Source organism: Solanum tuberosum, unplaced genomic scaffold, assembly GCF_000226075.1.
Source record: "Solanum tuberosum cultivar DM 1-3 516 R44 unplaced genomic scaffold, SolTub_3.0 scf00440, whole genome shotgun sequence".
NCBI classification, from domain to species: Eukaryota; Viridiplantae; Streptophyta; class Magnoliopsida; order Solanales; family Solanaceae; genus Solanum; species Solanum tuberosum.
The window spans coordinates 212481-235184 of NW_006239363.1; the positions used below are offsets into that span (position 1 = coordinate 212481).

Genomic DNA, 22704 nt, shown 5'->3' on the forward strand with positions numbered 1-22704 from the left:
TGTATCATCACTATAGCTCTTATGTGATGGTTGTCGGTTAGAGAAACTCCACAGAAGTTGTTGTATTTTTATAAACATCAGTTTATTGTATTTTTATATACATTTCAGAGTTATGTTGTATCCTTGTACATACACAGAGTTGACTTCATGTTTTTAAAAAACTTTTCTTTATATTACACTTGTTTAAACTGCTTTATATTGAAATGAGTTCAGTAAGTATTCATGAGTTGAGAAGAGCCAAGGTAAGTGTTTCTTTCAGATTCCTTTTCAAGCCTATGTTTGTTAGCATTCCAACTCGCATACTCGTACATTCAATGTACTGATGCCAGTTGGCCTGCATCTTATTATGATGTAGACACATGTAACTAGGATCGGCATTCCGGCGCATTGTTGATCCAGTGAGCAGTTCAGAGTCTGTTGGTGAGCCTCTCTACATTCCAGATGACTCATTTTGCATTGCTTCCAGTTTTAGTATTAGTTCATTATGATGTCAAGGGCCTGTCCCGACATCTATCTCAGTTGTTTAGAGGCTTCATAGATAGTCAGACAGTCAGTTAGTTAATTCAGTTGTCTTTACTTTTCATTTCATATGTTGAAGACTTGAGTTTGCCTTAATGGCCAGTTGAATGTTCCTTTATAACATTCTAGTTACTTCTTAAATGTGTATGTGATTGAGTTTAAGTCTTCCGCTGAGTTAGTAAGCCAGGCCAAGGGTTCGCTTGAGGCCAGCAATGGTCTTCGAGTGCCGGCCACGTCTAAGGTGTAGGCTCGGGGCGTGACATAGTTTTTGTAACTGATGAGACTTTTAAGCGATTGTTCCTTTTTAAAAATTTTCTCTCCCCTAAATTTCTCCTTTCTGTTATTTAACAATTGTATTCTTTCAATTAAATCAAATAATAAAAATTTAAATAAGATACATAATAAACACATTTTTTGACATTTTTACTAAATATTGAAAGTGTTGACAATGGGTCCTATTAAATGTTAAAAAAATGACATTTAAAAAAAAATCCTGTTATTTAATATCCTATATCACTTGGCCCATGTGTAAAAATAAAATACTGGAGTTTACTTTATCTTACTTGGCCCAAGTTTTATTTGGGTAACACTTGGGAAAAATTTGGCCACATAATAAATCTATGTTTGCTCGTAAGATCTGGCGGCATTACCTCTATGGTGTTAAGTTTGAGGTGTTTACTGATTATCGCAGTCTACAATTGTATTCACTCAAAAGGATATGAATTTGAGATAGCGAAGGTGGATGGAGTTACTCAAAGATTATGATGTGACCATCCAGTATCATCCGGGTAAGGCTAATGTAGTGGCAGACACGCTAAGTCAGAAGTCGGTGAGTATGGATAGTCTAGCTTGCTTAAGTGTATCCAAGCGACTTTTGGCTAAGGAAATTCAAACATTGTAATCTAAGTTCATAGTGGGGAAATTGATCTGACAGCTTGCTTTAAAGGAACATTCGTTATGGATAAAATGGGTGCATGAAGTCTACATTAGAACATATATCAATATCTGGAATCACAAGGCCCCCTTGGATAGTAGCTGATATTGGATAAAATTGAATTCACTGAAAGACAGAATGAGAGAGTGGTATGAACAAGGCTGCTACAATCTCACTGCAAAAGGGACTTATTCTATATCTAGGAGCTACATGGCATTAACTGGGGATCAAGTGAAACGTGATGTTGCTGAGCTTGTCTGGAATAAAGTCTCTCCTCTCAAGTATATATTTATTATGTGGCTTGTTGCGCATGAAAGACTTCTAACTAAAGGAAGGCTAGCGCATATGAATATATTTGTTGAAGATATGTCATGTTGCTTGTGTGATACACATGATGTGGAAACTAGCCAACATTTGTTCAAGGATTGCCTCTGGTTCAAATTAGCAAGAGATGAAGTACTTCAATGGGTTGGCATTACTCTTCCAACTGGAGAAATCAAACATGTTATGGAGATGATCATGAGAAGGCATTGGAAGAAATTCAAGAAGGAAATAATGGCAGCTATTATGGGAGGATTAATGTATCACACATGGAGGGCGAGGAACTGGAGACTATACAAATGTGTTGTGATACAAAGAAGTGAAGTTATGAAGCAAATCAAATTGGAAATTGTTAACAGGATAGAGTTTTTCAAGTGTTCAAATAGTGCTCATAAGAGTAGAAATTTTTGGCAAAAATTTTGTAATTAGTTATCTGTTTTGTTTTTTTGAGGCCTGAGGATAATCACTATTGGTAATGGGCGAGGTGCTCTTAGCATGTATTTGTTCTTGGTTGTCAATGGTAATTTTACAATGTTACAAAAAAAAAAAAAATTTGGCCGTTGGTGTTTGACCACATAACTTGGCAATTTTTTTTGCTAAGAATCCCAAGTTTCCACATACTAGAGAAAACTAGATTTTGGGAACTTGAAAAATATTTGAAAACTTTAAAAAAATAAAAAATTACCCCAACCTTTTATATTTTATAGAAAATACTCATAATTTATTACTTCCTACTAATCTATCTATATATAATAGGAGAAGAAAAAACGCCACATGTCAGCACCACAAATTTTAAATTTTAAATAATAAATAATTAAATATTAAATAGGATGATGTAACTGATCTGTATTTAAGTGATTAAAAATTAAATTATTGAAAAACTCCCTTTTATAGGAAAGAAAATGAATAATTCTTTATTTAATTACTCCCGTTATTTTTAATTCAAAGCATTGTGACAATAGTGGAAGAATGAAAAAGTCGTGCAAAGAAAAGCTTTCTGGCAGTTTTGCCAGTAATTTTTTATATATATAAAAAATAACTTTATCAAGATTTCTTTTTAATAAAATTTGAGTTTAAATTCAAATTCAAATTCAAATTCAAATTCAAATTCAAATTCAAATCATGAGAATAGTAGTAGAAAAAATAATCCAAACGAAATGCTTCTTACAAATTTTTGCGGTTATGCCAACTTTTTAAAAAATAAAATAAAATTTGTCAGTTTTTCTTTTAATATAATTTGAATTTGAATTTGAATGAGATTGAATTCTTATTAAAATATTAATCAGTTACCATTTTCAAATTTGAAACTTATAGAATAACTTCTCTCCTATTTCTCAATATTTGTAGATTTGAAACTAATACAATAACTTCTCCCTTATTTCTCAGTATTGTCTTTCTATTATCTTTCATTGTGAAACGAGATTTTTTTTACTTTCACATATCTCCCAATGTATGCAAATAGATAAATACATTATATAAAATGAAAAGCAAACGCCAGAAGATCTAAGGAGATGAAGAACCAAGGAAATAAAAGAAAGACAAATTCATAAAGGAGAAACGAAAATCTCATAAATTCAATCGTCATTCTCATGAAGGTAAAGTTGAGAATTTACTGGATTTAAATTAGGAATTTTGTACTTAAATTAGGCTTATAAAAATTTAATTGTAAAGATTTGTTGCAGTAATTAATACAATCAATCTATTATTGTGATGTGATCTATAATTATCTTGGAGACTCTTAAAATAGGTTTTACTTCTTAATTTAGTTGATGAATGTCTAGAGAAAGTGAAGCTATTACAACAGATTGGGATGCGGATTGGATGTGGTTTACTTTGATGTCTAAGTATTTCTTTTATCTAAATTTTGATTAAATTTACTTGATAAGAGTCACACATCTGGGAATTGACATGAACGAAAAGAACAAAAAAAATTCGCCACTCTATAGTGACATGTTATGTTATCACTTATACTATGGTATATAGGTGAGTGTTTCTTACTTCTTTATATTTGATTGAGTGTTATCAAGAAGTAAGTAAAAATATAAGTTATATATTAGATATTTTGTTAACAAAATTTAAATTAGAATTTGTATACCAAACATCGCAGCATACGGGCTCATCATATTGTTTTGATAAAGTTTTGTGTTTTGATATAGATCAAAGTAAAAAATTGTCAAAGCATGGATCTGTTTTGAATTCAAAACAGGGTTTTTAGGTGAGTGCTTCTTACTCTTATTCTTTAAATTTAATTGAATTATATCAAATGAAACTAAATTCAAAAATAGTATATTGTTATATTAATTAAGAATATAATATTATACTACAATTGTTGATCTTGTGCAGAATACATCGTGAAAAATGTTGCATATTAGTGTTAAAAGATTAGTTAATACGAAGCATGGACCTTGGAGAACCAACTTCAATATTTATCAAAATTCTTATAACTGCATTTATATTTTACTTTCATGTACAAACACTTTAATTTATTGTTTATTTGTTTATATTCACTTGTTATATTAAATCAAGATGATGATTTTATTGGAAAATAACGAGAGGTATGGATCAAATTAATTTAGAAAATTGGGAAATGAAGTTACAAGGATGATGGTGATGATGATGGATGTAGTGTAGTTTTGTATCATTTTCAATAGTTTAAGGATATTTTAGATCATTTTCTGTTAAAATAATTATTACCCTCTTACATTGCTCTTTATTTCAAAGTTATATTATATTTCAGTTGGTTTAATTTGTATCACTAATTAACTATATGAGAATTGCTTATGAAATTAATTCTTGAAAAATTCTAAGAATTATTTTTAAAAAATTAAATTTTATTGTACATAATATAAGATCTTACGATAGTTTTAAGTCAATTGGTTGCTTTTTTTCCTCTACTATTTGTTTGATTATGATAAGCTTCCGATAAAACCTGAACAATGGCATTTTAAATAAATTGAAATAAATAAAAAATAAAAAATGTTATAAATTTAATTTAACATTGTTATATTTTAAAATATCCGTGCAACGCGCGGGCACGAATACTAGTATATATCTAAAGGAATAGTTTGTTACTACCTCCTCTGAAACAATTCGAGTTCTAGTTTGAATGATAAAATTGAGAAAAAAGAACAATTTTTTAATAAATTGTAATTATAACTGAATCAAACTAATATTTATCTACCATATCTATTCAATATTTTTATTTAAAATGACATGCCACCAACCACTCTATCTATTAACATGTCACCAATCGAGTATTAAAATCTACACCAACCATATTTATCTATTAAATATCTACTGAAAATATCGCTCATCTCTATCTATGAACTCAACACCAATTATATTAAAATAAATCTTTCATTTATATAAGGAGCATATAGATACAAAACTTTCATCCAAAATAGTTGAAGAATTCTCTATGTGAAGATACGATCGAAGGTAATTTGTAAAAACATATATATATTTTCATATTGATCTTACTCGATTTGATATGTATGAATCTTTTCTTTTGTCTAGACTTTATAATTATAAATGATTAAAAAAATATACTTGATCATAATATCTATTAGAAAAAAAATGAGTAACTATTAGTTATTGATATTTTATTGGTGCAACTAATGATTTGGGCTTATTTTTTTTAAGTTTTGTAATGTCTATAATAATGTTGAGATATCTGACGATAACTCTGTGACGTTGCCTTTTTCGATTATAAGGTACTATACTTCATTTTGTGCTTGTACCCGTTTCATTGCTGCATGTGATATGTTGTTCTATTGATATTGTATTATAGAAACGTAACAGAATGAATAAACCACGTGGTTCAGCTGCTGATAAATAGACGTAAGAAAAAACATCGATCCTCATAAATGTCCTACATGATGATGCACGAAAATCCAAATTATGCAGTGGTGATCCACGATTGACAGAAGTTAAGAATGAGTTTTTGATGAAAGTTGAAAATAAAGATAAGTTTGATGATGAGAAAATTAAAACAAAGATTAAAGACCTTCAAAGATCTCCTTAATGCTTGCTCAACTAACGCAATTACATGTCCAATTGATATTTGGAGACATGTGAAGATAAATTTGGGAGATAAAAAAATGTACTCATGTTAAGTCATTTTCTTATACAATTACAATTATATATTTTTAATTTATGAATGTCACGTGTAAAACTTACTATTTTTATATTATGTGAGGAAAACTTAATTTTATGGGTAGTTAACACACATGTATTATAAAATGTTGATGTTAAATTACACATTATGTTATAATTTTTTTCTTAGGAAAAGAGAAATAAGAACATATATATTTCCAGTAGAGATACTATGGACATAAAGATTATGACACACTGGATGAAATATTTAGAAATTCATTTGTCGTAGGTGACAATGTTATGTATATTAAAAATTGGGATAAGGGTCTGGAAAATATCCCAATTTTGGTCAAATTTGCTGTTGCGATACTATACTTTCATAAGAACCTATTACCTCCCTAGACTATTTAATACCGTCTTTTAAACATATATATTTGCCCACGTGGACATAAAAAATAATGCAAAATTATAAATAGTAATGTGTCCACGTGGGCACATATATACCTTTAAAATACACTATTAAATAGTTCAGGGGGTAAAAAATACGATATTAAATAGTCTAGGGAGGTAATAGGTTCTTATGAAAGTATAGTATCGCAACAGCAAATTTGACCAAAATTGGGATATTTTCCAGACCCTTATCCCAATTTTTAATATACATAACATTGTCACCTACGACAAATGAATTTCTAAATATTTCATCCAGTGTGTCATAATCTTTATGTCCATAGTATCTCTACTGGAAATATATATGTTCTTATTTCTCTTTTCCTAAGAAAAAAATTATAACATAATGTGTAATTTAACATCAACATTTTATAATACATGTGTGTTAACTACCCATAAAATTAAGTTTTCCTCACATAATATAAAAATAGTAAGTTTTACACGTGACATTCATAAATTAAAAATATATAATTGTAATTGTATAAGAAAATGACTTAACATGAGTACATTTTTTTATCTCCCAAATTTATCTTCACATGTCTCCAAATATCAATTGGACATGTAATTGCGTTAGTTGAGCAAGCATTAAGGAAATTTTTCATCAAAGTGAAATGATGTTATTGTCGAGGAGAATGAACCTTCTGGTTGTGATGATGAACATGTTGCTACTAAAAACACATGTCAACCTATATCTCTAAATACCGATGATTTAGGTAGTGAAAAACGAGCTGTAGAACCTTCTGAGGGTGGAACATCTGCCGGTCATAAAAAATCGTTTTAAAGCTACAAATCACTCTCTTGATTATTTCAAGGAACACTTGGAGTGTAAAAGAAACAATGCAGAAACTCAAGAAAGAAAAAAGCAAGAACAAAAACAAGCACGAGTGACAAAAGAAACTGAATTTGATGTCTACTCCCAGACGGCTATGATTACCCATTTGCAATTTATATAACATCTTGTGGTCTTCTCAGGTTGAAGTGGTGATATAGTGAACCAACCTTTAAAGAATTCAAACTGAGTTCAAGTTTTAGTGAACTAGTTTTCAAGTGTCAAATCGAGTTGAAAAATTATAAGCATATCCAATAGTGATATCAGTGACTCAGACAACGACAATAATGATTACATTATGTTTTGTGCTATAACTGATCATGTTGAACAGATCGCACGAGAAAATAAGTTATTAACTCGCCAACCACAACACACATCTAGGCTTGGTATGACATGAATTTTTGAGCTTCTTCATGGACAATGGATGCATATGTATATATCTATGTGTTTTTATCCTGAAACATTTTATCAACTTATTGAAGTGGTAAAAGAAAATAATTTATTCTCATCCGAGGGTAGTATCACACATGTTCCATTAATAGAGTCTGTAGCTATTTTTCTAACTGTCGTTGCACGTAATGATAGTCAATGATCAACAAGTGAATGTTTTCAACATTTACTCGAAACAATAAATCGCACGTTAGAAGAGTCGTTGTGGCACTTTGTCAGTTGGCCAACATATGTTTATTCAAGAAATATGACTGGTGTACATCCAAAAATTCGACACAACAATCGTTTTTGTCTTTGATTTAAGGTAAAATAAATTTTCAAATATTGTTTAACGTGGCTTCTTTATAGTTGATGATATTTGTATTTGTCTTTTTATAGGGTTGTATTTGTGCAATTGATGGAACATATATTCAAGGGGAGGTCCCAAGAAATGGGCAAATCGTAAAGGAAATACTTCACAAAATATTTTATGTACATTTGATTTTGACATGAGATTCACCCTTGTCGCAGTAGGCTGGGAGGGTAAAGCCCATGATAGTAAAGTGCTAGATAATGCAACTCTTGACTCATCGACTAACTTTTCTTTTCCACCACATGGTATGTAAATTATGAATTTCATTTTTGATAGTCTTTTAGAAAGAAGGAAAATAAAAAAAAAACAGAAGTATAATTTGAATTGTGTTTTTTTAAATTTTTGTAGAAAATATTATGTTGTTGATGCTGGTCTTCAGAACACAAAAGGATTTCTAGCTCCATACAAAGGAATGCGATATCATTTGCAGGACTACAGGGGAAGTGAAAGAGAGCCTAAGAATGACAACGAGTTATTTAACTATAGACATGCCTCTTTGCGTAATGTAATTGAAAGACCATTTGGTGCGTGAAAAAGTAGATTCAAAATAATATGACAAGACATGAACAACTATGAATTAGACATGCAAGTGAAAATAGTAGTTGCTTGTGCTGTATTACATAATTTTTTGCGTGAAAATTAAAGTAGTGATGAAATATTCAATGAACATGAACGTGATGACATGGTTACTAATGAAGATGACGAACAATCGACTCAGAGTAACAATATTATTTCGTCTTCTCAATCATCTGATCTAGAAATGAAAGCTTGTCTGGAAAAGATTGTTCGTAGAATGTGGGAAGATTATATAAATGAATAGTTTGTTACTATCTCCTCCGGAGATTGTTATAATTATAACCGAATCAATGACACGTTTGAATATGCATTAATGTATTGCTCTTGCCTATATTGTTTTTTTTGTTGTTGTTGATTGTTATCAATTATATTATAAGATTATTTTTAACGGAACATATTCATTATAAATAAATAATACAAACTTATGGGTATTTTTAATAATTTTTAGAACTTATGAGTATAAATCATATTTTTTGAAATAATCAAATATTTTTTGAGAACTTGGGGCCAAACACGGGTGTTAACTTGGGAGAAACTTGGCCCAAGTATTATTTGGCAAAAGTACATGAGAACTTGGGGCCAAACGCTAGTTTCAATGTGTCTATCATTAATAGTTACTATCTTTGGCTATATCAATAGCACTAACAATACATTTTAATTATTGACTTGATGCTCCATGGCTATAAGAACAAATAATCAATCTTTGGGTAATCCAAAAATGTTTTATAATCTCGAGCTTCAACTTATCAATAAGTTCATTAATACGCATTAGACTTATGAGTATTAAAAACATGTTTATTCATTATCTTAGAATGAATTATTTAGGGCCCGTTTGACCATGCGATATGGAATCATGATATGATATCATATTATGGAATTATGAGATGAAATTGAAGTTTTGTTTGGACATGTGATATGAAATTTTTGTGTTGTATATTTTCTCATAAACATAAGAATTCCATAAGTTGTAAAACTATTAAAATAGCCCCAATTGTTTATTCAATCTTATCAAATAAACAAAATTTTATAAAATCGCATAATAAAGTATTACAAAGCTATCTGTTATCCACTTAATTAATTGTTTCATCTAACTTTAATTCAATAAAAAAAATTGAACATAAATTGTAGTGCGAACAATCTTCTAACGTTGAACTTGCATTTCTCTATCATGACCGAAAAGACAAACTAACATTGTTACTTTGAACCATTTGTTGGTCAATATCATTTGCAACTATATTTTTATGCTCATAGACCATAAATATTTCATCACCCCTTTGGTATTATCACAAATAATTATGGAACATTGTACAAGTTATGACAATTTTCACTTGTGTGTCAATATCATATAGTTCATGCCTTGTTTAACTTGTGTGCAATTACACATTTTCAGTGCATTAATTTCGTGATAAAATCAAACATATTGGAAGTAGTGATTATCAAACATACATCAACAATTTTGTCCTTTTTCATGCTCCCTCCATTTCAAATTAATTGAATTGTTGAGACATTTTTTATTTTTCAAATTAACTTAATTGTCCAATTTTCAAGGCTACTTTTAGAATGTTCTTCCAATTCTACCATTTATTTGTTATTATTGGAATTAGTTATTAATTAATGTTTAGTTATTTTAATCGTAAATTTGACAATAATTAATAAGGGTAAAAATGAAAAGTTATATCTAGTTTATGTCTTAATCTTCTTTTCTTAAAGGGTGTGAAACACTTCAACAATTCAATTAATTTGAAATTGAGGGAATATTAAATTGCTTTAAACATTTTCATATGTAGATGAAAGAGAAGTTTTTTTTATTATGTAAACCCAACAAAGTATTACTCCCTCAGTTCGTATTTATATTCACCAAAACAATTTTTGCTTTATCATTTATATTCACCAAATTGAAAATAATAATAAATTTTATGTTGGTGAGAATAATAAATTTTAAAAAGTAATGATGTGATTATTAATTTTATTTACATATGAAATAAATGTTTAGTAAATATAATGCGGGCTTTTTTTAATAAAATATACACTTGTAGGTCAATTTTTGTATTTAAAAATTTTCAAATCATGATATGGAATTCCCATATCATAATTTTTGGAGAATATGGTATTCCATCTCATGATATGAAATCAGCGTAATATCGCATGTCCAAACGCTGATTCCATCTCACTATTTCATACCGTGATATGATATCGCATGGCCAAACACCTACTTTTAATAATTCAACAACTTTAATCCTACTCCCTCCGTCCACTATTGTTTGTCATGGTTTCTATTTTTAGAGTCAAACTATAAGAACTTTGACTAACATTTTAAGATGCATTTTTTCATCATATTGATATGCAAAAAATTGCAATTTATAGTACTTTTCATATAGTTTTTGAATATCTAAATTTTTTGTTTAAAATATCGAATTAATGTAATCTAATTTAACTTTGAAAATCAATTAAATTGACTTTTGAAAAACGCAACATGACAAATAAAAGTGGACGGAGGGAGTATATAATAGTGTTAGGGGTAGAATTGGTAGTGTTTGAATTTAACGAATCAAAAACGCTCCGTAGCGCCAGATCCCTATTTCAAAAAATTTCAAACTCATCAGCATCCCCTTCCCCCTCCCCTTTTTCCTCCTCCAACTACGCCGTCGTTTCATCCTAAATCCACCGCCGATTACGGCGGAGAAACAATCACACTCAGAAATTGAACCATTTTCGCCCTTGTTTGCTTTCAAACATAGCTTTTGTTTATTGCCTTATTCAATCTTTCAGCACCGATTTTGCAGTTTACTGCAAAATTCAAAGCAAACGGTAGTAGATGTAGAAGAATGTTGTTGTTTTGAGTTTCAATTCACGGTCCCACATCCATAAATTTCTCCGAAATCCCATCCCCCTCCCTCTCTGTTACCATAATTTCAAATGGCTCCCAAAAACCAGAACAAGCCGCCACTTCGTACTCTTTCAGCCCCTTCTGATGTAATTTTTCTCCAGAACTCATTTTCACTCTATATATCCTCATGTGTTTGTACTTGGGTTATGCTCATTTCCTCTGATTGTGTAGTTGAAATTGACGAATTTCACATTTCAGTGCATTTTAGGACAAATTTTTGATCGTACCTCCATGTTTTTACTTTTTTTGCTGTGGAGTTTCATTTCCTCTACTGGGTATTTATTGTTTTGATGTTCAAGGGCAGAAGTTCCTAATTTGTTTGTGTGGGTTCGGTTATTTTGATGTTTAAGTGAAGAAGTTCCTAATTTTGGATAGTTTACTGTTTTTGGTTTGCAGAGTAACTACACAGCAGGTGAGGTTTCATTAGAGAAGAGAAGGAGAATAGGGAATCCAAAAATGCCGTCCACAGCTACTGGTGCAAGAACCCGACAGGCATTAGCAGTGGTGAATGGGGTTGCAGATGTGCCTCCAACTAGTGGTCCGCCAAGTAGTGCAGGTTCAGACGGCGGGATAGTTGAGTTTAGCAAAGAAGAAGTTGAAGCTTTACTCACTGAGAAACTGAAAACCAAGAACAAGTATAATACAAAGGTAAGTGGATGAACTATTTTTCAGATTAATGGTAATACTGGTATGAATGTGGTTGTAGTTTTGGTTATTTTGTTAATTAATTAAGGTGCTAACAGTAAAGTTAATAGAAGTAGCCAATGCTGTGCGTGGAAAGTTAACTGTTTTCATATTAACTCAATATGTATCTGCTTCAAGTATATTGATGCAAAGATTTCTACTGCTTCCATTAGGAAAAATGTGATCTTATGTCAGATTATATAAGAAGGCTCAAGTTATGTATTAAGTGGTTCCAGCAGCTAGAAGGAAACTATGTTACAGAACAGGCATCACTCAGCGGCATGTTAGAGTCAGCTGAGAAAAAATGCAATGAGATGGGTATGGTGGTGTTGCAATAGTATGAGTTTGTTCCCTGGAATGAATTTTAGACTTATATTAGCCTTTTCGTTTTGTTTAGAGATGCTAATGAATGTCAAAGAGGAAGAGTTGAATTCAATCATCAAGGAGTTGAGAAAAGATATTGAGGCACTCCAGGAAAAGTTTGCCAAGGAGGAGGCAGCCAAGTTGGTAGGCTTTGCAGGGCAATGATCATTAAGTTTGTATATTTCTTGCTTCATAGATTTAATTTTCTCTAATTGCTAATTTGTTCATCAGGAAGCAGTGGATTCTTATAATAGAGAGAAACATGCTAGAGATATAGCAGAGAAACTGCAAGCTTCCCTTTCAGAAGAGCTCAAAAGAGCTCAACAAGACACTGCAAGTGCAAATCAGAAGGTAAGAAAGAATCTCAGGCATATTGGTTTGGCTTCATTACAGTTGTGAATCCATTGGTAAGAACATAGCTTAAAAATCCTAATATGTGCAGATCCAGTCTCTAAGTAATACATACAAGGGGTTACAAGAGTACAACAAAAATTTACAGGATTATAACAGTAAGCTCCAGAAAGACCTTGGTACAGTCAATGAAACACTGAAGCGCGTGGAGACAGAGAAAGCTGCAGTGGTTGAAAATCTCAGTGGACTTCGGGGTCATTATACTTCTTTACAGGAACAGCTCACTTCTTCTAGAGTAAGTCTTTGATTAGTTGTTTCTTCTGCTTTTTTTATTCAAGTTGCTAGCATCACCAGTGATACTTTCATGAACTATTGCTTCATTCAGGAACATTTAACACCTTTCAATGTTTCTTTTGTTCATTTCTGCAAACTGTCCAGAATTTTATTGTTTTACAACTCTTTTCAGATTTTTACATGATGGTTTATGAATATTATAGATGTTCCTTCTCTCATTTTCTGCTCGATGATGGTGTTGCATGCATTGTAATCGGGTGATTAATTTAATGATTTTATTTGGGGTTTTCATGATATGTAACTCCAAATGGTTTGTTCATCTTGATTATCTGGACTACTCAGCTTTGTAATCTGAAGATTAGGTGTGTCATCAACTGATTCATGTTCTTATTTTACCTTTCGATTTCATAAGGCTGTTCAGGATGAGTCTGTCAAACAAAAAGAGGCTTTAGCTAGTGAAGTAGGATTCTTGCGAGGAGATCTGCAAAAAATGAGGGATGATCGTGATCAGCAATCGTTACAAGTTCAGGTTCTAACAGCTGAAGTGATAAAATATAAGGAATGCACTGGAAAATCTATTGCCGAATTAGAAGGCATGGCGATAAAGATCAATCAGCTGGAGGTTTGTCTGTTTTGATTTATCTCAACTAGGCAAACCCAAATATATATGTGCATCAGATAATAATCTCTTCCTGAATTATTTCGCAGGAGACATGTTTGTCTCAGTGTGAACAAATAAAAAGATTGCAGCAACAACTTGCCTTTGCAGAGAAAAAACTCGAGGTGACACAGCATTTCTATGACCCTTCTTTGTTTGAATTTACAGTGTTATATCTAACCTCATGAGCTTTTAGAAGATAATCCTCTCAAATATTTCAAATGTTTAATCACTTTGTTAGATGTCCGACATGTCAGCTGTGAGGACAAAAGAAGAATATGAAGAGCAGAAGAATGTTATTTTTGACTTGCAGAACTGTCTTGCTGATGCCGAAACTAAAATTGTTGAAGGAGAGAAACTGCGTAAAAAATTGCACAATACTATTCTGGTACTTTATGATCACTAATGTGAAGCTACCTTGAATTGACTTTTGGATTCAAATTAGATGTTCACTCTGAATCTTCTGCCAATGCAGGAATTGAAAGGCAACATTAGAGTTTTCTGCAGGGTGAGGCCATTTTTGTCTGATGACGCTGTCAGTGCAGAAACAAAGGTTATCTCTTTTCCAACTTCAACCGAAGCACAAGGAAGAGGCATCGATTTGATCCAAAATGGTGTGCACTTGTTTCTAATGTATTCAACCAGCAAGAATTTGTGTTTTCCTTTTCTATTTTAGTTTTTTATTTTGATATTGAACTTCGAACTTTGTGTTATTTTAAGGACAAAAACAATCATTCACATTTGACAAAGTATTCATGCCTGAGGCTTCACAAGAAGATGTTTTTGTTGAGATATCCCAACTTGTACAGAGTGCTCTTGACGGTTATAAGGTGAGATACCTTTAAATTTTGTGCCCTACCGTAAATGATGTCTTAAGTCTTGCAAAAGAATCAATACTCTGAATCATCCTTAGTTACGTGCTCCTTGTTTCTGGCTAACTGGTGTTACATGTAAAAAATAAACATCTATTAAATCTTAATAGTTCCAAATCGTTGCTGAATGAGAAAGAAAATGTTTATCTGCAGCCTCACAAAAATTGTTAGCTTATTACCCTCCTTTTCCCTTTCAGGTTTGCATATTTGCTTACGGTCAGACTGGTTCCGGTAAAACTCACACAATGGTGGGCAAGCCAGACTCTGATAATCAGAAAGGGCTTATTCCACGCTCTTTAGAGCAGGTATTTGAGACCAGGCAGTCTCTCCAAAACCAAGGGTGGAACTATAAAATGCAGGTTAGTAATGGAGGTTTGTAATGATCATCTCTCAATTTGATTTGTTTCTTTTTTCTGAAAGTGTTTTCACCATATTTCAGGTCTCAATGCTTGAAATTTACAATGAAACTATTCGGGATCTTTTATCAACATCAAATTCGTCTAGTTTTGATGCATCCCGACCAGAACATGTAGGAAAGCAATATGCCATCAAACATGATGTGAATGGAAATACCCATGTATCTGACCTGACAATTGTGGATGTTCATTGCTATAGTCAGGTTTCTAAACTTTTTGGGCTGGCAGCAGAAAGCAGGTAAAACCACATGGTTATATTTTCTTCAATCTTTCTAGCAATTTATTATGTCATCTGTCACGACCCAAACTAGGGGGCCAAGACTGGCATCCAACAAAGTTTCTCCTGCTGAACGAATCCTTAACCTCTACATCTATCATTGACAATGTACCCATAATGACACTATCATATTGCCTTCACTGAGAGCCTAATTCATTTCATAAGGAAGTCAACATCAATATTTAGTCCTAATCAACATGTAGACCACAACAAGAGTAGCATATAAGCCAAGGGGCCAAAACAAGCCTTCTAGACAAGTTTGGAGCTTTTAAGATTGTCAAAGTACGTCATAAGGTCTTTGTGACGCTGCTCAAATATAAAAAGAGTAAGGAAGGAAACAAGACATCCCAAAATATGTTTTTTGTCATTCATATTACCAATACAATCCTCAGGCTTAAACATGAGCATGATAGTCATAAATATCATTCGTATATCACTTTTCTTTCATGTAAATATCACGAGTCGTAATTATAAAACCTTAAAAATTATCATAAGTATCACTTGAATCGAATTGTAGTCATAAAATTTATAGCATGGTAACACTCGTACCCGCTCGTCCCCATAAAAGTGAATTCACCGAACAACCTTTAAGATATTTAAAACACGTGAAACAAGCATTAATTGAGGGAAATCACTTCTTAAAGTTAGGTCTCCACTCACCTTGATCCTGAAATCACTTCTTAACACTCGTACATCATATCATTCTTGATGTACCCGCTTGTTGATTCACATTTTCACAATGCCCCAAATAACATTTGATCTAGATACTAAATTGGTGAAGCTTTAGTGCTGTGCATCAAACTTAAATGGTAAAACCTCTCATTCATCCACTTTGAGGTGAGCCATGGCTAAAACCTCCACTAGATGGGTTACCAATCAAAATCAACTTACTTACAGTCTATTATCAATATATCAAGTTAAGTGAAGAGGTTACCTCAAGGTACCAAAAGCATTGCTTCTTGAAATTTGAAGAAGTTGGGTGCGGAATAGAAAAGAGTTGAAAGGTCTTTTTAGAACTTCATGTGATGAGATAAGTGAGGACCTTAGCCAGCCGAGTTCGTGGACCGCCCCAGGACATAAAAGATGAATAATGAAAGATGAGGAAGAGTATACTCTGTAGCAAGATAGTAGTTCTCCTAGTCGTCCTAGCATTAAATGCTTAATGCCTAGCTTACAGTCTGGAGGGTTCTAAACTTCTAATGGTGGCCATTGATTTTCAATGGCTAGCATCAACCCAGTGGGTCAGCAATAAATGCCAGCGTTTGGCATAAACCTTCTTCAATTGTACACACACGGGTAAAATTGACATAAATTTGCGCCGGACGTCTCATTGAAGAAACTTTTAAGCATTATAAACTATATCCCAAGAGCTACAAGTTTCCTTCTGAAACCATAGGTGATCTTAATTTCTAAGAGTTGTGTACATTTGAAGTTAGGCTATGCTCACTTTGGACATCTTTCCATTAACATTAAAATCAAACTCCACTTAGTCCTTTACATCCCTATACCCCTGGGATAAAGTTTAAGCATTGAACACCTTCCCAACATATAAAACACATTATTTTTTTTAACTTAGAGCATGCATGTGAACTTAAAACTCAACGAAAATGTAGGGTGTGTAACATCACCTTTTGCATAAAATAGTCTTTTTATTCCTGTTTGATTTACTGCTGAAACACTTCTTTTTGTCATGTCCAAGTATTCTTATATTTGGATTGAAATGGAGTTAAAATTTGTGAGACCTGTGCTCTTTTGAGTTATCGTTCTATTTCTTCTTTGTGTAGATCTGTTGGGAAGACTCAGATGAACCAACAGTCTTCAAGGAGCCATTTTGTCTTCACTCTGAGAATTTCTGGTGTGAATGAGGTTTGGGGACATTCACCTAACATTTAGCATGCCATTTTGATTGCCTCTTCTATAAGTATTTTCAGTTGACTAATAGTATCCTATTTTAGAGTACCGAGCAACAAGTACAAGGTGTACTCAATTTGATTGATCTCGCTGGAAGTGAACGTCTATCCAAGAGTGGGTGTACTGGAGATCGGCTAAAAGAAACTCAAGTATTTGCTTGAAACTTTCAATCTCTTTTCATGAACTTCCTACTTCCCAAGATGTTCTTTTAACTTATTTCCCTGTTATCCACGAGTTTCATTCAGGCCATCAACAAGAGTCTATCGTCTCTAAGTGATGTCATATTTGCTCTAGCAAAGAAAGAGGAGCATGTGCCTTTTAGGAACTCAAAGCTCACATACCTTCTCCAGGTAAAAATGATTATTCAGCTCCTAGTTAAAATACATGGTTCTGGTTAATTTCCTAGGATGGTAAAGGTATACTTTTAGGATTGATCTGTATGTTTCCAATGTCATTTTAACAGTTGTGTATATTCACACTTTTTGTTTCACACACCTGCTGATCATTGCATGTTTTACTCAGCCCTGTCTAGGTGGTAACTCGAAGACATTAATGTTTGTTAATGTTTCACCGGATCCTCCATCTGTGGGTGAATCCCTGTGTTCACTCCGATTTGCAGCACGGGTTAATGCATGTGAGATTGGGATCCCAAGACGTCAAACTAGCTTGCGTCCCATAGATTCTCGCCTAAGCATTGGCTAACTTTTTAGCAGAACTCTCGGTTCTAGCTTTTAGAATTGGTTTGTCTGTAATTCTGTATGGCAGTTTGATATTTAACTGAGAAACTATATTACCTCTAACAACATCCACCTCCAATTTGTATAGTGGATAAAGTATTGTCTTTGTATCAGTAATAGCATATGGGGCTTTGTATTACTATACTTGTCATTTTTTTATGGGGAGTTACTTGTGTGATAATTTACCTCTTTTATTTTTTTGTACCTTTCTTTGGAGAAAGGATTATTTTGTTGGAAATCTTCAAAGAGTGAAAAACAAAAACAAATTAATTCAAGTATAAACAGTTGATCTCCAGGTTGCAAGTTAGTGTATTTTATGTTGCAGTTTTATTTTCTTGGAAGTATGCACTACAAGGTAAACAATTGAAATTTTGTTTACGTGGGGGTTAAACATTATGTTGTTCACATACGTCTATCCTACTAGGTTTAGAGTACGTACCTTGTTTAGATGGTTTTTATTGTATTGTATTGTTAGTTTAAATAGAATGTTTATTTTTATTGGTATTTAAGTTATATTGTTTTGTATTGTTTGAATTCGTTGTTAAGTAATAACGAAAAAATCCATTTTATGTAACGACTGATTTGGTGTGATCACGTCGTTACTTCAATATTTCTTCTCATTTTATCTTCACTTATTATTTAATAATTCTATTTTATCCTTTACCTATTTTTTCGTAGTAACTACCATCCAAATAGAGTTATAAAGTCCTCAAATTCAAATGTAAAAATGGACGGGCCAATAATTAGTCCAAACTTGCATAAGTTGTCGAGTTATGATTTCATGCGTTAATTTTGACACCTGTAATGACTAACCAAGAATTTTACTATATCAAGTTGTGTGAGGCTACTGAAACTTCTCTACAGCCCTTATCCAGATGAACACATATTTCCATAATTGTACCTATTTTCTTAGCAAAAACTCTTTTCCTTTTGACAAGAATTGACTTCAAATGGCTTCCAATCTTGTAAAATTTCATCCTTCATTACAGTTCAAGCTGAACAAACTTCATAACACAACAAGTTCCTTAAGCTTTTTAGGATCAAAACAACAACTTAACCATCTTTATCACTCTGTTTTCTTCACAAAACCCAAGTCAGATTTTTCACCTCTTCAATGTTCACTATCTTCTCCTACTCCACCTATAACCAAAGAAGATGCCATTTCTCAAGCAAAATTCTCTCTTTCAACTACTTTAGAGAAACCCCTTAACAATCCCAAACTCATTGGGAAAATCAAGAAACTCAAACAACCAAGATTACGTGTCGAAATTCCAGTTGTTGATGACTCCCCATCTGCATTAGCCCAACTTGCTTTTGACATTTTTGGAGAAATGCCCATCAAAAGAAAAGCCCCAAAAATCAAGATTCTACTTTTATGGCCTAACCAAACCTTAACCCAAGCTGCACAAACAGAATTTGAGAAGAAGAAATCTTCAAATCCCATTATTGAAAATTTAGATATTTCATCAAGAACTGAAATTTCTGCTGATGTGGTAGTGTTTATGGCTCCAGAGGCTTCAAGATTGACTGTAATGAAGGAGATTTCTGATACATTGTACCCAAAGCCTGTGGTGATTTTTAATCCTACATGGGGTTTTGATGAAGAGAGTAGTTTTGGTGAGATGAGTGGATTTGTTGGTTCATTTGAGGTTGTGTATTCATTTATGGGATTGGAAGTTAGAGGGATATTGAGTAATAGAAAAGGGGTGATGTTTAAATGTGTTAAAGATGGTGTTTTGAGTGGTGAGAAATGGTATGTGTTCGTCGAAGAAGATGGAGAGTTGAAAGTGGTTTCAAGGTTTAAAACAGGGCCATCAATTGTTGAAGTTGAGAATGTTTTGTATAACTTGATGGCCGTGAATTCACCAATTACGAAATCAGCTAAGTTCTTGAAAGATTTGGTGTCAAATGTTAGGGGAAAAAAGTAAAGCACAAGCAATTCAAGGTATTACAACTCACATCATTTCAACTTTTGGATAGCTATCCTTTGCAATGATATTATTGTTTTCGAGATTTTGTTCTTCCTAGAACCGTTACCGTATCTTCCTGTATGACGTCCATGTACTAGCTTTGCCAGGTTTTGGAACGAACAAGAAACTATTGGCTTCATGAACTAATTAAGCATCAACATATGTACTGTTATTACTAGGAGGTGAAAGATGTGTATGTGCTCTCTCATTTAGCCAAAATATGGTGATTTCATTCCCGTTTTTGAATCCTTATGAATAATTCTGCATGATATATCTGTAAACATACTTAACAGCATATTGAAGACAATACCAACCTTTCGATTATCTGTGTAAGCATTAGTGAAAAACATCCATTATCATTTGTTGTATAAGATGTAAAACTACTGAATGAAATGACATTAGAGAGCCAGAAATCCATAACTCTCCCTAGACTTATGTTCTCATTTACAAGCATCTTCCCGAGGTAATTTCAAGATGCTAAAATTTCAGAGAAATAAATGGATTTGCTCCAGAATGGTCCAAGTTGTGGTAATATTGAGCATCTGCAATGCTTGTATAGTCTAGCTAGTCAGCTTGCTGTAGTTGCCATGGTAAACTGGAGTGAAACGAGTTGGCAGTAGAGACTATAGGAAGGAGCCACACCTGCGATCTTTCATTAAAGGAGCATGCGTAGTACCCGAGTCCTAGCATATGTTGATAGGGATCAATAGCATGGACAAAAGATTTACTCACACCTTTGTTGAAATTGACAACCGGCCAAAAGATATCTTCACATTTTGAAGTTGCTACATTTGCCTATGTCAACAAAGACACATGCATGCTTTTCTTTTCGTATAAATTGAATTTTTTTGCTTATTTGTGAACTCACCTAAAATAGAGAGAAAACTATTAGAGAGCAAAGTGAAGTATACCATAGACTATACAAGAAAATTATCTTTGAAGGAAAAATAGTGTGAGTGATATTTTAGTAAGGTGAGAAATCAAAAGAGGGTTATATCTTTTTAGCGTGTTGTAGTCACTTTGAGTACTGTACTCTTGACTACCGTGTAAAATTTCTTGCTATAGTGATATTAGTTGCTCTTCTTGATCCGTGGTTTTTTCCTTATTTAAAAGGATTTCCACGTAAAGTTTTTGGTGTCATTATTTTTTCATTTTATTCCCATTATTTTGACTGTGAATATTTTTGTGTTATTCTGCGTGTTTTCAACAAATTGGTATTAAAGTTTTGATTTGCAACATCTCTATTTTTTGGGGAACGATGGAAGTCAACACAAGTATAATGATTACTTTGAATGACGTTAATTATGCCATTTGAAAGGGGAAAATGAAAGATCTGCTCTATGTTAAGATTTTTTATTAGTGTGTACCACTAAAATCCTGATAATAAAATAGATGAAGAGTGAAATCTGTTGCACATAAAGGTTTGTAGATTTATTAGGCAGTGGATTGATGATAATGTGGTGAATCATGTTTCTAGAGAGACACATGCTCTGACTCTATATGTGCATCTTGAAAGTTTGGATTCTCGGAAGTCTAGAAGCAATAAACTGTTCTTGATAAAGCAAATGTTAAGCTTAAAATACCATGATGATTCTCTAATGATAGATCATCTGAATAGCTTTTAGGGGATCATGAACCAGTTATTTACTATGGACATTAAATTTGATGAATAAATTCAAGGTTTGGTTCTACTTGGTTCTCTATCGGACTCAGAGGAAACATTTAGAACTTCATTGTCAAATTCTACTTTTGATGGTGTGATCTCTATATATTTCGTGAAGAGCAACGTTCTGAACGATGAGATGGGAAGAAAATCTCAAGGTTCCTCTTTGTCGGATGCCCTGATGACTGTCCCGAGAGGGAGAAGCAAGAAGCGTGATTTTCATAATAGTGAACATAATAGAAGCAAATCTAAAGGCAGACTTAATGATATTGAGTTCTATCATTATGACATGAAAGGATGCACAAAGAAGTTTTGTCGGAAGTTGAAGAAGGAGAATAAAGACAAAAAGGAAAAAAGAAGATGAAAATGAAAATTGTCTAGCCACTGTCACCATCGAAGATCTTGTACCATTTTTGATGCAAATCTGGTAATGAATTTGATAATAAAGTTCTAAATGTTTCTCTAAGAGGCCGGTAGGGAACCAAGTAGAAGCAAGCCTTGAATTTTTTTCATCAAATTTAATGCCTATAGTAAATAACTAGTTCATGATCACCCGAAAAATTATTCAAATGATTTGTTAGACCCATCATGATATTTTAAGTTGAACATCTGCTTTATCAAGAACATTTTGTTGTTTCCACTATTCCAAGCATACAAACTTTTAATATGCTCCCATAGGGTCCGAGGATGTGTCTCTCTAGAAATATGGTTCACCACATTATCGTCAATCCACTACCTAATAAATTCATAAATCTGTCTGTGCAACAGACCACTCTTCATCTGTTTTATTATTAGGTTTTATAGTGGTAACGAGTGATTGATAAAAATTCTTGACATAGAACATATCTTTCGTCCCCCCTTTCAAATGACATAATTAACGTGAGTTTTAGGCTAAAGTCATCCCTCAAGTATAGCCTAAACTTAGAGTACATCCTTATAGTATAATTATGAACAAAAAACATCCTTCAACTATCCCAAAACATGGCTAAACATCCTTTTGTTAACTACTGTTAAAAAACTAACAGAAATAAATACATGTGCTATGCACATGACTCCCCCCAAATCTCCATATGCTATAGATTAATTTCTTCATCTTCA

At 32.7% G+C, this 22704-nt stretch overlaps 2 protein-coding genes across 3 annotated transcripts; both read left to right on the forward strand.

Annotated features, from left to right (window-relative positions):
• Positions 1-11071: 11071 nt before the first annotated feature.
• Positions 11072-18112, forward strand: LOC102586562 (kinesin-3-like). The gene is made up of 17 exons (XM_006363457.2): positions 11072-11496; positions 11807-12058; positions 12268-12412; positions 12492-12601; positions 12689-12808; positions 12900-13103; positions 13515-13724; positions 13811-13885; positions 14002-14148; positions 14236-14374; positions 14481-14590; positions 14830-14991; positions 15072-15286; positions 17110-17191; positions 17281-17385; positions 17482-17586; positions 17759-18112. The coding sequence occupies exons 1-17, from the start codon at positions 11440-11442 to the stop codon at positions 17936-17938; spliced, it is 2418 nt and encodes an 805-aa protein (XP_006363519.1). The 5' UTR covers positions 11072-11439; the 3' UTR covers positions 17939-18112.
• Positions 18113-18770: 658 nt separating this feature from the next.
• On the forward strand, positions 18771-22078 carry LOC102586900 (uncharacterized). Of its 2 annotated transcripts, none has more exons than XM_006363458.2 (2): positions 18771-19918; positions 21569-22078. In XM_006363458.2, the coding sequence occupies exon 1, from the start codon at positions 18924-18926 to the stop codon at positions 19899-19901; it is 978 nt and encodes a 325-aa protein (XP_006363520.1). In that variant the 5' UTR covers positions 18771-18923; the 3' UTR covers positions 19902-19918; positions 21569-22078. The 2 variants fall into 2 exon arrangements, with proteins under 2 accessions (XP_006363520.1, XP_006363521.1); XM_006363459.2 differs by lacking the exon at positions 21569-22078 and adding an exon at positions 20051-20267.
• The last annotated feature ends 626 nt before the right edge of the window (positions 22079-22704 follow it).